The sequence below is a fragment of the Salmo salar genome, chromosome 23 (assembly GCF_965601325.2).
Source record: "Salmo salar chromosome 23, fSalSal1, whole genome shotgun sequence".
NCBI classification, from domain to species: Eukaryota; Metazoa; Chordata; class Actinopteri; order Salmoniformes; family Salmonidae; genus Salmo; species Salmo salar.
The window spans coordinates 46,911,791-46,927,872 of record NC_138313.1 but is presented as its reverse complement, the minus strand read 5'-3'; the positions used below and the strand labels follow the sequence as shown (position 1 = coordinate 46,927,872).

General features: G+C 40.0%; 1 protein-coding gene across 2 annotated transcripts in view; it reads right to left on the bottom strand.

Annotated features, from left to right (window-relative positions):
* Positions 1–15,386, bottom strand: part of LOC106597275 (uncharacterized) — a 36,048-nt gene extending 20,662 nt beyond the window's left edge. For both annotated transcript variants that reach the window (XM_082968187.1, XM_082968188.1), the window contains exons 1-16: positions 15,222–15,386; positions 14,483–14,756; positions 13,926–14,040; positions 13,557–13,647; positions 12,988–13,127; positions 12,107–12,323; positions 11,764–11,889; positions 10,934–11,048; positions 10,241–10,391; positions 10,004–10,117; positions 7,979–8,045; positions 2,263–2,400; positions 1,905–2,069; positions 1,616–1,710; positions 1,247–1,373; positions 398–653 (exon numbers count right to left, since the gene is read on the bottom strand). In XM_082968187.1, the coding sequence (XP_082824313.1) occupies positions 398–653; positions 1,247–1,373; positions 1,616–1,710; positions 1,905–2,069; positions 2,263–2,400; positions 7,979–8,045; positions 10,004–10,117; positions 10,241–10,391; positions 10,934–11,048; positions 11,764–11,889; positions 12,107–12,323; positions 12,988–13,127; positions 13,557–13,647; positions 13,926–14,040; positions 14,483–14,756; positions 15,222–15,297 (2,267 nt within the window). In that variant the 5' untranslated portion in view covers positions 15,298–15,386. The remainder of the gene's footprint in view (positions 1–397; positions 654–1,246; positions 1,374–1,615; positions 1,711–1,904; positions 2,070–2,262; positions 2,401–7,978; positions 8,046–10,003; positions 10,118–10,240; positions 10,392–10,933; positions 11,049–11,763; positions 11,890–12,106; positions 12,324–12,987; positions 13,128–13,556; positions 13,648–13,925; positions 14,041–14,482; positions 14,757–15,221) is intronic.
* Between the last annotated feature and the right edge of the window lie 696 nt (positions 15,387–16,082).

The following is a 16,082-nucleotide window of genomic DNA, read 5'->3' as shown; positions in this document are numbered from 1 at the left end:
TGCTAGCTTGAAAAATGGGTGTCTGATTATTTCTGTCTGTGTACTCTGCTGACATAATCTAATGTTTTGCTTTCGTTGTAAAGCCTTTTTGAAATCGGACAGTGTGGTTAGATTAACGAGAGTCTTGTCTTTAAAATGGTGTAAAATAGTCATATGTTTGAGAAATTGAAGTAATAGCATCGCGCCATGGGATTCCACTGGCTGTTGCGTAGGTGGGACGACATATCCTAGAGAGGTTAATTACATTTACATGATTAGCTAATCAGGAATATTAATTACAGAGAAAGGATTTTATAGGATAGCATGTCATATCACTTAATCCGGCATAGCCAAAGACACGACAGTAGTCAGATAAATAGGTAGCTAGATACTTTATTACATGGAAACAGTCTCTTACCAGTGCTCCTCCTGAATGTTGATGGACTTCCCAGGCTTGATGTGGACCCCGTTGTGGAAGCAGGGGCATTTGTCCATGGGTACACAGGTGCCCCTGTCATCCATGTAGAGTCCGTCCGGGCAGGAGCAACCATCCACGGGGAGGAAGTCGTTGGTACAACCCTGCCGTTTGCTGGCCAGGGAGCTACAGGTCAGCTGACATCTCTGGAGATGGTCAGAGTAGGTCTGAGACGCTGGGCAGTTACCAGTGTATTTGTCTGGTTGCAGGGAAATATGTAAAGTGTTGGATAAAGTTAAGATTGGCAGTGTTGGAAAACTTTACTAAAGGCTCTATTTTACTCCAGGAAGGAAGAGGATTAATTAAGTAAGTAAGTGTTGTTAAAGTTGACATCAGATGAGATGAGAAGACACGGTACTTTATTTTTTAGCTCTGGTCAAGGTAATAATTTATTCCCCAAGAGGAAATGAAAAATGTGTTTGTCATACAAACTAGATGCCACAATAAAAACTTTTAGAAACATCCACAACCGGTCGACTGGTTACTGCAATTTCCCCTGAGTAGGGGAATTTGTCTGGGTTACCCCCTGTCTCCTCTACTTTTTGCAATGACAGTGGAATTCGCCAAGGTTGTCCCCTGTCTCCCCTATTTTTTGCAATGGCAGTGAAATTTCCCTGGGTTGTCCCCTGTCTCCCATACTTTTAGCAATGGCAGTAGAACCATTTGCAGAATGCGTATATTCTAATCCGAATATTATTGAACCTTTTATTGGTAGTCAGGAGAGGCCTATAATGTCATCTCCTTTCACTAATATATGACAAGACATAAATATGAGAAGTGTAAATCACTTACCACACACGTTCTCTCTCCAGCCCGACAGGACCACTCCCTTGGTGGCACAGTCTCGCACATAGGATGAAAAGACGGCACACAGGCAGTCTTCACTCTTCTCACAGTTGCAGCTAGCGTACGTGCATCGCTGCAGAAAATATCAAGTTTAAGTAAATGTTCCATATGTAATAAATATATAACAAATCTCATTGGCCAGAGCTTTCGCATGACAAACAGTATTACAAACAGCATTAAAAACAGTAAGAAAGTTTAGGACAAATACGTACAAGTGTACATATACCACAAACCAGCCAAGATATAATTGTAAGCAATCCAAACCAGATGTAACTCAATGTAATGTTACAGTTCCAGTTATACAAAATGTATTACCTTGTAGTAAAGCTCGGGGTCCACCATGGCATGGCACTTGGCAAAAGTGCTGTCAGAACTTCTTAGCATGGAGCACCAATGTTTAGCATAGTTCTCTGAGTAAACAGGTGGTAAGAGTTCAAATATGTCTGATACTGTATAAACTGCTGCTTGCTGCATCGCTTTGGATCCAATGACATGATACTGCGGTTGTTGACGTAAACATTTATGAAATGCTTATGTTCTGCTTTTTATTGTGTCATGTAAGGGTTATCCTTCAATTAAAAAAGAGTTAGTGAAGAGGTCTTACCATTCTCCACACTGAGGGAGCAGGGGTCATCCAGCCTCTCCTCTCTGTCTTTGCAGGTAGGATTAGCCTTCCAGGAGTTCCCAAATGAAGAGGCTGTTCCCTCCACCATACCCTGAGGGGTCTTCATGTCATCAGACAGAACCTTGTTGAAGTTCCCACACAGACCTAGAAGAAATAGAAACAGAAATCAACACCATACAAACCTACACCAAACAGAAATCAACACCATATGAACCTACACCATACAGAAATCAACACCATATAAACCCATTTGCATAAAGTAGAACTTAAACTCCATATATAACTGATATCTGTTCACCTTCAGAGGTATATGCCTACAACTTGGGAGTTAACTTACCTTGTGTCTTGCTCTTGTAGCTCTCATCCAGGGTGACATAGACCTGCATGATAGGGACCAGCTGGATCTGAACCTGCAGCCCAAAGCTGGTCTGGAGCATTATGTGGAAGGATGACGGCTTGAACACACTGATGCCAGCTATGGGAAGAAAAACAAATAGACTAATGTCAGCTGGGAACAAGATTGAAAGAGCTCCTGCTGAGACTGAGGTAGTCCTAATATAGACACCATACGCTAATGTCAACTGGGAACAAGACTGAAAGAGCTCCTGCTGAGACTGAGGTTGTCCTAATATGGACACCGTACACTAATGTCAGCTGGGAACAGAAAAGAGGGGTGGGGGATTACCAAAATTAAATATTATTCATTTTTTATTTAAAAAATGTCTATTTAATAACATTAAACATTACTGTACTTAATGCTGTGTAAATAGCTTTGGAAGTATAGTGTAATAATACATAGAATTAGGTAGTTGATATTTATACAGGCGAATGTTTCATTCTATGTTTCATTATATGTTACTGGTTGCACTTTCAGAACATAGAAGGGTGTGCATAATCTTTATTATAAACTGGGTGGTTCGAGCCCTCAATGCTGATTGGCTGACAGATGTGTTATATCAGACCGTATGACAAAACATTTTATTTTTACTGCTCTAATTACGTTGGTAACCAGTTTATAATAGCAATAAAGCACATTGGGGGATTGTAGTATGTGACCAATGTACCATTGGTAAGAGGTGTTGTGTCGTGCCCAAGAACAGCCTTTAGCCATGCTATATTGGCCATATATCACACCCTCTCGGTCATTATTGCTTAACTTGAGCATCTCGTCCCGTAAGCGGGATCAACATCCAGCCAAAAACTCCTGGGTACATTAGCATAACGAAATTTAATATTTTTTTTTTTCAAATATAGGACTGTCTCATATCGTTTTATAGATACACCTCTCCTGAATCGACCCACGTCGTACGATTTCAAAAAGGTTTTACAGGAAAAGCAAAACGTTAGATTATGTTAGAGGAGTACATGGTAAAAGTAGCAACATAGCCATTTTCTGACCAACCACATGCATCACAAATAACCAAAAAACAGCTAAATGCAGCACTAACCTTTTACAATCTTCATCAGATGACACTCCTAGGACATCATGTTACACAATGCATGCATTCTTTTGTTCAATAAAGTTCATATTTATATATAAAAACAGCATTTTACATCGGCGTCTGACGTTCACTAACTATTTTCCCTCAAATGCATCCCGGGAAACAGTGCTACAATTTACTGAATTACTATTCGAAAACATTTTTAAAATGTAATATTGTCATTCTAAGATTTATAGATGAATATCTCTTAAAAGCACCTGTCATACCAGATTTAAAAATAACTTTACTGGGTAATCACACTTTGCGATAAAAGGGGATGCGATACTCAGAAAATTAGCTAGTAATTCCAGCTCGGCGCCATCTTGGAACAATCGCATATAACATCTAATCTTGTATAATATTGTCAATAATCCCTTACCTTCAGTTGTCTTCATCAGAAAGCACTTCCAGGAATCCCAGGTCCACAACAAATAGATTTTCGTTCGAAAAAGTCCATCCTTTATGTTCCATTAGCTTGCTGTTGTTAGCGCGTCTGAAGGCTGTATCCAAATGCTCCGTCGGGCGCGGGACAGCGGTTTCGAAAAATAACATTTTTCCCCCATTTAGGTTCGTTCAAACATGTCAAACGTTGTATAACATAAATCTTCAGGGCCTGTTTCAACAAGAGAGCCAATAAGATTCGAGGGGGACGATTGTATTGTGTTTCAAAACGTTTCGAAAGGAGGGGGTAGACAGGGCCGCCGGCGTCATAATGGTGATGGCCCTCCCCCTGTGACCAATTTCCACAGCGTCTCATTTATTCAGTTTCGACAGTAGAAGGCTCAAACCACTGTGTAAAGACTGGGGACATCTAGTGGAAGCAATAGAAAGTGCTCAATGAACCATAGCTCACGGTGTGATTAATAGGGAAAGATGTGAAGTTGAGTCCACAATTCAGAATTCCACTTCCTGTTTCAATCGGTCTCGGGGTTTTGACTGCCATATGAGTTCTGTTATACTCACAGACACCATTCAAACAGTTTTAGAAACTTTAGGGTATTTTCTATCCACAGGTATTAATTATATGCATATCCTAGCTTCTGAGTTTGATTAGTAGGCCGTTGAAAATGGGCACGAATTTTTTTCAAAATGCGCTGTGGCGCCCCCTATCCTAGGGTAACGTCAAGAGGTTAATAACTTCTGTGGGATCAGTGTCCCTTGGGACGTTTGAGTTAACGTAGGCTAATGCGACTAGCATTAGGTTGTAAGTATCAAGAACATTTACCAGGACATAAGACATATCTGATATTGGCAAAAAGCTTAAATTCTTGTTAATCTAACTGCATTGTGCAATTTACAGTAGCTATTACAGTGAAAGAATACCATGCTATTGTTTGAGGAGAGTGCACAATTTTGAACATGAAAAGTTATTAATAAAGAAATTTGGCAGATTTGGGCAGTCTTGATACAACATTTCAACAGAAATGCAATGGTTCATTGGATCAGTCTAAAACTTTGAACATACACTGCTGCCATCTAGTGGCCAAAATCTAAATTGCACCTGAGGGCTGGAATAATACATTATGGCCTTTCTCTTGCATTTCAAAGATGATGGAACAAAAAAATACAATAGGATAGTTGTTTTTTTCTTTGTATTATTTTTTACCAGATCTATTGTGTTATATTCTCCTACATTCCTTTCACATTTCCACAAACTTCAAAGTGTTTCCTTTCAAATGGCACCAAGAATATGCATATCCTTGCTTCAGGGCCTGAGCTACAGGCAGTTAGATTTGGGTATGACATTTTAGGCGTAATCACCTTAACCTGTTAGGGCTAGGGGGCAGTATTGACACGGCTGGATAAAAAACATACCCGATTTAATCTGGTTACCACTCCTACCCAGTAACTAGAATATGCATATACTTATTACATATGGATAGAAAACACCCTAAATTTTCTAAAACTGTTTGAATGGTGTCTGTGAGTATAACAGAACTCAAATGGCAGGTCAAAACCTAAGAGATTCCTTTACAGGAAGTGGCCTGTCTGACCATTTCTTGAACTTCTTTTCCATCTCTATCATTTACTAAGGATCTCTGCTCTAACGTGACACTTCCCACGTCGTCCATAGGCGCTCAGAGCCCGGGAAAAAACAGAATGTCGTCATTCCAGCCCCAGGCTGAAACACATTATCGCCTTTCTCAAGTGGCCGATCAAGGGACACTGGGCTTAGGCGCGTGACCCGACCGCCCCCGCCTTTGTGATTTTTTCCTCTGTTTGCCGAAAAGGAGATTCCCTGTCGGAATATTATCGCTTTTCTACGAGAAAAATGGCGTAAAAATAGATTTTAAACAGCGGTTGACATGCTTCGAAGTACGGTAATGGAATATTTAGAATTTTATTGTCACGAATTGCGCCATGCGCGCGACACTTCTTTACTATTTCGGATAGTGTCTGGAACGCACGAACAAAACGCCGCTATTCGGATATAACGATGGATTATTTTGGACCAAATCAACATTTGTTATTGAAGTAGCAGTCCTGGGTGTGCATTCTGACGAAGACAACAAAAGGTAATCAAACTTTTATAATAGTAAATATGATTATGGTGAGTGCTAAACTTGCCGGGTGTCTAAATAGCGAGCCCGTGATGCCTGGGCTATGTACTTAGAATATTGCAAAATGTGCTTTCACCAAAAAGCTATTTTAAAATCGGACATATCGAGTGCATAGAGGAGGTCTGTATCTATAATTCTTAAAATAATTGTTATGCTTTTTGTGAACGTTTATCGTGAGTAATTTAGTAAAATGTTAGCGAATTCCCCGGAAGTTTGCTAGTTCTGAACGTCACATGCTAATGTAAAAAGCTGGTTTTTGATATAAATATGAACTTGATTGAACAAAACATGCATGTATTGTATAACATAATGTCCTAGGGTTGTCATCTGATGAAGATCATCAAAGGTGAGTGCTGCATTTAGCTGTCTTCTGGGTTTTGGTGACATTATATGCTGGCTTGAAAAATGGGTGTCTGATTATTTCTGGCTTGGTACTCTGCTGACATAATCTAATGTTTTGCTTTCGTTGTAAAGCCTTTTTGAAATCGGACAGTGTGGTTAGATTAACGAGAGTCTTGTCTTTAAATAGCTGTAAAATAGTCATATGTTTGAGAAATTGAAGTAATAGGATTTTTAACGTTTTGAAAATCGCGCCACAGGCTGCCAGTGGCTGTTACGTAGGCGTCCCACCTAGCCCATAGAGGTTAACCTGTTGGGGATAGGGGGCAGTATTTGCACGGCTGGATAAAAAACGTACCCGATTTAATCTGGTTACTACTCCTGCCCAGTAACTAGAATATGCATATAATTATTGGCTTTGGATAGAAAACACCCTAAAGTTTCTAAAACTGTTTGAATGGTGTCTGTGAGTATAACAGAACTCCTATGGCAGGCCAAAACCTGAGAAGATTTCAAGCAGGAAGTGGCCTGTCTGAGAAGTAGTGTTTCATCTTGGCTCTTTTTATTGAAGACTCAGGATCTGTGCAATAACGTGACACTTCCTACGTCGTCCATAGGGTCTCAGAGCCCGGGAAAACGTTGAACGATATCAAGGCAGGCTCTGGCTGAAACACTTTATCGCTTTTGGCAAGTGGCCACTCAGAGTACTATGGCCTTAGGCGCGTGCCCGCTTCGACCGAATGGTTTCTTTTCCTTTGTCTGTTTATCTAAACGCAGATTCCCGGTCGGAATATTATCTCTTTTTTTATGAGAAAAATGGCATAAAAATTGATTTTAAACAGCGGTTGACCTGCTTCGAAGTACGGTAATGGAATATTTAGAATTCTTTTGTCACGAATTGCGCCATGCTCGTCACCCTTATTTAGCCTTTAGGATAGTGTCTAGAACGCACAAACAAAACGCCGCTGTTTGGAAATATGATTATGGTGAGTGCTAAACCTGCTGGGTGTCTAAATAGCTAGCCCTGTGATGCCGGGCTATCTACTGAGAATATTGCAAAATGTGCTTTCACCGAAAAGCTATTTTAAAATCGGACATATCGAGTGCATAGAGGAGTTCTGTATCTATAATTCTTAAAATAATTGTTATGCTTTTTGTGAACGTTTATCGTGAGTAATTTAGTAAATTCACCGGCAGTGTTCGGTGGGAATGCTAGTCACATGCTAGTCACATGCTAATGTAAAAAGCTGTTTTTTGATATAAATATGAACTTGATTGAACAAAACATGCATGTACTGTATAACATAATGTCCTAGGGTTGTCATCTGATGAAGATCATCAAAGGTTAGTGCTACATTTAGCTGTGGTTTGGGTTTATGTGACATTATATGCTAGCTTGAAAAATGGGTGTCTGATTATTTCTGGCTCGGTACTCTGCTGACATAATCTAATGTTTTGCTTTCGTTGTAAAGCCTTTTTGAAATCGGACAGTGTGGTTAGATTAACGAGAGTCTTATCTTTAAAATGGTGTAAAATAGTCATATTTTTGAAAAATTTAAGTAATAGCATATCTAAGGATTTGAAAAACGCGCCACAGGATTCAACTGGCTGTTGAGTAGGTGGGTCCCACCTAGCCCAGAGAGGTTAAGAGGTTAATTATTCAATTTCCCACCTGTATTGTAAGGCAGAGTGATCTGTGCATTGTGGCTGACTTTCCCATCGGCGGTAATCACCAAAGCCTGGAAAAGAAAACAATAGCCATGATCAACTAATCCTATTCAACACAAGACTAGATGTGCAGTATATACATTTTACATACATATAAGTACTTATCCAGTCAGATCCAAAATGATTGGCACCCCTGTTTTCATTATTTTTCAATACCTCACCCTGCGAGGATAACAATACTGAGCCTTTCTCTAGAAGATTTTAGGAGATTGGAGAACACATTGGGAAGGATCTTAGACCATTCCTCAATACAGACCAGTGGAAGCATAACAGCCCCATAACATCAAAGATCCACCACCATTTTATACAGCAGGTATCAGGCTCTGTTTTGCATATGATTCTTCTTTTTGACACCAAACCCACCACTGGTGTGCGTGGCCAAAGACCTTTATTTAATAGTATTTTTTGCTCATCTTTATCAAGGATGCCTTTTAATTTGGACCTGACTGTACATACATAGAGATGGTGTATAATATACATGTGTATATGCTTAACCTGTCTGGGCTAGGGGGCAGTAATTTCACGGCCGGAGAAAAAATGTACCCGATTTAAACTGGTTACTACTCTTGCCCAGAAATGAGAATATGCATATTATTAGTAGATTTGGATAGAAAATACTCTAAAGTTTCTAAAACTGTTTGAATGGTGTCTGTGAGTATAATAGAACTCATATGGCAGGCAAAAACCTGAGAAAATTTCAAGCAGGAAGTGGCCTGTCTGACAATTTGTAGTCCTTCTGTTGCATCTCTATCGAAATTACAGTATCTGTGCTGTGACGTGACACTTTCTAAGGCTTCCATTGGCTCTCTAAAGCCTTCAGAAACCGGATTGATGCATCTCCTGTCTCTGGGCAGATAACAGCAGCAGAGTTTGTCAGTGGACTGCCTGGTGACAGAGAGACTGGAGATGTGTGTCCATGAAACCTCGCAATTTTTTTCTTTCCCTCTTTGAATGAATACAACGTTGTCCTGTTGGAATATTATCGCTATTTTACGAGAAAAATAGCATCGAAATTGATTTTAAACAGCGTTTGACATGCTTCTAAGTATGGTAAAGGAACATTTAGATATTTTTTGTCGCGAAATGCGCTCGCATTTGGAAAGTGACCTGAACGCACGAACAAAACGGAGGTATTTGGATATAACTATGGATTATTTGGAACCAAAACAACAGTTGTTTATGAAGTAGAAGTCCTGGGAGTGCATTCTGACGAAGAACAGCAAAGGTAATTTTTCTAATAGTAATTCTGAGTTTAGTGAGCCCGAAGTTGACGGATGTCTGAATAGCTAGCCTGTGATGGCCGAGCTATGTACTCAGAATATTGCAAAATGTGCTTTCGCCGAAAAGCTATTTTAAAATCTGACACCGCGATTGCATAAAGGAGTTCTGTATCTATAATTCTTAAAATAATTGTGTATGTATTTTGTCAACGTTTATCATGAGTAATTTAGTAAATTCACCGGAAGTTTTCGGTGGGTATGCTAGTTCTGAACATCACATGCTAATGTAAAAAGCTGTTTTTTGATATAAATATGAACTTGATTGAACAAAACATGCATGTATTGTATAACATAATGTCCTAGGAGTGTCATCTGATGAACATCATCAAAGGTTAGTGCTGCATTTAGCTGTGGTTTGGGTTTTTGTGACATATATGCTTGCTTTGAAAATGGCTGTGTGATTGTTTTTGGCTTTGCACTCTCCTAACATAATCTAATGTTTTGCTTTTGCTGTAAAGCCTTTTTGAAATCGGACAATGTGGTTAGATTAATGAGAGTCTTATCTTTCAAATAGTGTAAAATAGTCATATGTTTGAGAAATTGAAGTTATAGCATTTTTGAGGTATTTGTATTTCGCGCCACCCCATTCCACTGGCTGTTGAATAGAGTGGGACGCTAACGTCCCACATAGTCCATAGAGGTTAAGTGTATATGTCAAATCTCGATCTTTTAATGAAGGTAATACTCACGTTGTTTCTATCATTGTTTAGCAAAACCACAACACTCTTGAGGCAAGTGTCAAACTTCTGTCTTATACAGGGAACCAGCTGGACCAGCACAGTGAACTTTGGACTGGCTTCATCCTGAAACAGAGAAGGGAAACAAAAAACAAAAAACTTGATGAGAAAACGTTGTGACATATAAAATGCCATCCACTTATCATCTAGATTGTCTCTTCATAAAAGTATAGTGGAATTGTCAGTTACCTTGCTTTCCACCTTGGCTAAGGGGTAGTAGCAGTCCCCATGGAAGGTGTATGCTTTTCCATCGAAGGTCGTCACGTGTGAACCCTCCTCAACTGCACATGTAGCAGGGCTGGGAAGACTTTTACAGGACCACTGACCATGGTGACAGACACTGAATCACAGACACAGAACAAATTATGAAGTCATTTACAGGACCACTGACCATGGTGACAGACACTGAATCACAGACACAGAATAAATGATGAAGTAATTTACAGGACCACTGACCATGGTGACAGACACTGAATCACAGACACAGAACAAATTATGAAGTCATTTACAGGACCACTGACCATGGTGACAGACACTGAATCACAGACACAGAATAAATGATGAAGTAATTTACAGGACCACTGACCATGGTGACAGACACTGAATCACAGACACAGAACAAATGATGAAGTCATTTACAGGACCACTGACCATGGTGACAGACACTGAATCACAGACACAGAATAAATGATGAAGTCATTTACAGGACCACTGACCATGGTTACCGACACTGAATCACAGACACAGAACAAATGATAAAGTCATTTACAGGATAAACCAGATACATGAACCCTCTATTACGACTTCTGTCTTAACTTAACTTGTTATTTTAACTGTACAGTGCTTTACATTGAGCACTTCAAGTCTAAACATTTGACTCACCATTCCTCACGGTCCTGTCTGAATACTTCTCCAGAGTTGTAAACTTTGTCATGTTTGCACTGACACTGGTCCTGAGTGATACACCCCCGCTTTGAGATGTCATCAAACACAGTCCCTACAGAGTGGTGGAAACATACAACATGTCATGAACGTCACCACAGTCCCTACAGAGTGGTGAAAACATACAACATGTCATGAACGTCACCACAGTCCCTACAGAGTGGTGAAAACATACAACATGAACGTCACCACAGTCCCTACAGAGTGGTGAAAACATACAACATGAACGTCACCACAGTCCCTACAGAGTGGTGAAAACATACAACATGTCATGAACGTCACCACAGTCCCTACAGAGTGGTGAAAACATACAACATGTCATGAACGTCACCACAGTCCCTACAGAGTGGTGAAAACATACAACATGTCATGAACGTCACCACAGTCACTACAGAGTGGTGAAAACATACAACATGTCATGAACGTCACCACAGTCCCTACAGAGTGGTGGAAACATACAACATGTCATGAACATCACCACAGTCCCTACAGAGTGGTGAAAACATACAACATGTCATGAACATCACCACAGTCCCTACAGAGCGGTGAAAACATACAACATGAACGTCACAGAATGAGATACAGTGAGTTAGTCTAATGCTATTTGTGGTATAATGGAAATAACTGTAAAATAAAGAAATCTGTACAAATACACTTTATAAATTATATTTATTATTACTAAATGTAATTCAAATGTGTATTATGACTAAATATATAACATCATCACTGTTATACTGATACATTGAGGTGTGTTCTGGTTAAAGGCTGACCGTGAGGGCAAAAGCAGCCGTCCATCAGGTGTTCTTCACACAGTGAGCTGGTGTCTGAGTGGGTACAGGTATCCATGCAGGGAGAGCCACTCTCCAGATACACCATGTTGAACGGACACTGCTTGTCTAAGAAAACAAAGAAAGTTAATTATAGTGCATTTTATTATTATATGTAAATATGTAAATATATATTTATTTGTTTTTTAAAACATTTGTGTGATCTGAAGCTGACTATGGAAAATAAAGAGTTATTTTTTGCATGTGACTTTTTGATCTACAACTCTACTGTAATCCAAGAAATGTTTTCCTGAACACCCAGACAGTAATTGAGATGTCCCATTACCACAGAAGGCTGTTGTTCTCCAGTGGGGTGGCTGTCCCCCAGCATGGGAGCACTGTCTGGAGTACTCTGCCAGGGTGCTGCAGACACAGAAGCTGTCAGAAGTGTTGCTGCATCCACACAGGTCCTGAATACAGGCCTGGATGTAGGGCTCAGGGTTCACAACCGCACCACAGGAGCTCCACAACGGCGAGCGTAGGAGCTGGTCACACTGGGCATGCTGAGGAGGAGGAGGAGGAAGAGGTGGATGAGGAGAAGGTATAGGTGAATGAGGAGGGAGAGGAGGAGGACGTGTAGGAGGGAGAGGAGGAGGAGGTGGAAGAGGAGGGAGAGGAGGAGGAGATGGTGGAGGGAGAAGAGGAGGAAGTGGAGGGAGAGAAGGAGGAGGGGGAGGAGGTGGTGGTGTGAGAAGAGGAGGAAGTGGAGGGAGAGAAGGAGGAGGAGAGGAGGAGGTGGAGTGGGAGAGGAGGAAGAGAAAGAGGAGGATTTAGAGGTGGAGGTGGAGGAGTGGGAGAGGAGGAGGGGGAGGAGGTGGTGGTGTGAGAAAAGGAGGAGGTGGAGGGAGAGAAGGAGTGGGAGAGGAAGGGGAGGAGGAGGAGGTACAGGTGGAAAGGAGGTAGAGGGAGAAGAGGAGTGAGAGAGAAGTAGTGGGAGAGGAGGAGGCAGAGGAGGAGGAGGATGAAGAGAGGACGAGGAAGAGGTTAAAGAGGAAGAGGGGGAAGAGAAGGAGGAGGAGGTTGTTAGTTGCAATACGAATAATATTATACCATATTTTAACTTAATTCATTCCATGTAGCAGTCAAATAAATCAATAGAATGAAGTGAAGTACATGGAAATACTGTAGTCTATTTGTCAGGCTGAACAGACATGAGGTTGAACTTACAAACTCCTTGCACGTGTCCTCTTTAGGCTGAACGTCTGCAGGTTCATCTTCCTCTTCCTCTTCATAGGGGTCTTCACAATCCTCGTTGGGCCTGTGGACCTTCTGCCTGTTTCCAAACTCAATGGGGCTCACTTTACGACCTGCACGGAAATAAAATGATGTCATCCTTCATCAATAAGTGATTAGAAACGCTTATAAATGTGTATAAATGTATATTAATGAACTTACAACCTGTGTGAAATTACAACGATGTTACTTGATGTAAGAATATATAACAGTCACTTAGAATATATAAATAAATAGCATGTTAATAATAACAACTAAATTAGTCATTATAAATATTTAGATAAATGCTTAGAAATTCGTTATAAGTGACTATTCATGTTATAACTGATAATATTAGCCACTTGGAATATATTGATTACACTTAACACCCTAAAACTTTACAGGAATAAGTCATTATAAATACTTGTACATATTTATATACATGATTACAAGTGTGTTATAAATGACTATACATGTTTTAATGCTCGTGAATCGTAATGCTAATTATTCTTATAAATGCTCACCATTATGAATAAACTCATTGTGGACTGGAAGGCCATTAAAGTCTCCACAGAGACCACAGGTACGGTTGGTATACTCCGTGTCCAGCTCCACCTAACGCAAACAGTGATGGGTCAACTATTTTTCAAGGTAGACTCAGAGAAATGCTGTTGCCACGAGCAGCAGAGCAGATATTGAGATGAGACCCAAGACTTTGCTCTCACACAGTCACACACGGTATCTGTGCATGTGCACGGGTTTGTTTTACTCTGTTCACTGTTTAATGACAGCAGTCAATTTCAGTGAACATATTGATTCTTACAAAGCAAATAAATAAATACACTTCTGTATGCATTCTTCTAAGTAATGTTTTGATTCTTATAAAAGCTTACCATGACGGCATCTTCTCCATTCCACATGACAACCAGGCCAACCTTGGAGTAGAGTTTGGTGTAAACTGCATTCCTCTCCAGTTGGACTCCTCCATTGTAGTACGGCAGAGTTACACTGGGAATAAAGATGAAGAACATTATTAATAATAGAGATTACATAGAAATGTAGCAATGTGTCAATTAACAACAAAGAGACACAAAATACAGTTAAATCCTTTGAATTCAAATTGGAAGCCTTGGAAATATGTCAGAGTGCATTCTCAGATGGGAATAGGTAATAGCATAATATAAATCCATTACTTTTTGCAGAGAGGAAATAGATAGATAGATAGATAGATAGATAGATAGATAGATAGATAGATAGATAGATAGATAGATAGATAGATAGATAGATAGATAGATAGATAGATAGATAGATAGATAGATAGATAGATAGATGATAGATAGATAGATAGATAGATTTTTCCATGGCTCGCTTGAAAAAGGATGTCAATCTCAGTGTGACTTCCCTGATGAACTAGAGTACACATAACATAAAACATTTGTGGAAAACTTACATTTCTCCGTTGACCGCGACCTGAGTCTTGGTCAGGTGGAAGACCAGGTCGTTGATAGTGACCACTACGTGTTTGACCGTAGGGTTCCCCTCAGCCTCAGTAGCCTCGTTCCTCTTCAGGTGCACAGAGAACTCCTGGTAGGACTCAGAGTGGCAGTCGGAGGCCAGGTTGTATTCACACGTCCCTGGGAACTGGTACACGTCTCCATCGAAGGTCTTGAAGTGCTCTCTGCCCCAGGTGCTGCAGATGCTGTTCACATGGTTGGACTGGCGCGCTGAGGAGACGAAAAAAAAAAAAGTTACCCACTTTAAATGTATGGAATCAGAAAGAGACACAAATAATAACTTTGCTGTAAATTGTAAATAATGCAGCATGTATTTCAAAATATCAAATTCTAGTGGATTGTGAATCAAGATATTATAGAATATGACAATCTTAGACAGACTGCACTCAGATTAGCTCCAACCAAAAATGTTCATAATAACAAAATGTGTCTGTTCTTGACTGATAGTTGACTCGAAATAGATAGAAACTTAATCTAACGCCATCTCAATATAGTATCTATTGTAAATCAAAATTTGTTCTTAACTGACTTGCCTAGTTAAAATAAGGTTAAATAAAATAAAAAATCTAACTCCATCTCAATACAGTATCTATTTCTATGTTTGACTGTTTGTCTTTGTCTGCATAGATCAAAATAAATCACAGCTATTTCCAAAATGATCCTGTATCGTCTTACCTTTCTTGGCTTTCACCTGGATGGCGCTCGTTAGTGGCAGAGCGAGAACACACAACCACAGAGCTGTCCACCCCATAGTTAGTGTCCAGGTGAAGTGGGCTTCAGGTAAAAGTGTAGAGTGCTGCTTGACAGCCTCCTTTATAATGGCATTGTTTAATCTGTGTCTGTCAGTTCACACCCATCAGAAGGAGGATGTCAGACATCTTTATTGAGACATGGTAAACATGTCTATTGACAGGGCCAGATTACCGACTGGGCAATCAGATAACATAAGAACACGGCATAAGTCATTGCAAAATGTGAAGACTTGCAGGAAATTAGCTTTAAAACAGCAACGTTTTCTCTTCATTGCCACGTGGGGAGGGGTTCTCTAAAATGTTATTGTACAGTGCCCCAGATTTGTGTTTATTCCAGCCCTGTCTAAGGAAATCCAACCACTTTCAGAAGTCCCATTTACTATCTATTATTTCCTTTATCCTGAATGTAAATGTTAAAAAATGAAAAAAGCTATGTTTTTAACTTTGGATTTACAATAAATACTATACATTCATAATGGAGACAGTGTCGTGCCTCCTTCAATGATGCATCATTTGATTATTTAAGGTATAGCACCTCTTACAAAACAACGTGATGTCCATAACCTAGGGTTGTTCGGCGGTCACCATAGGAGATCCCTTTGAAGAACCATTTTTTGTTCCAGGTAGAAGAACCATTTTAGGTTCCACAGAGTGCTCTACATGGAACCCAAAAGGGTTCTACCAGAAACAAAAAAAGGGTTCTACATGGAACCAAATAGGGATCTCCTATGGGGACAGCCAAAGGCCCCATAGGACTTTCTAGCGAAAGGGGGATACCTAGTCA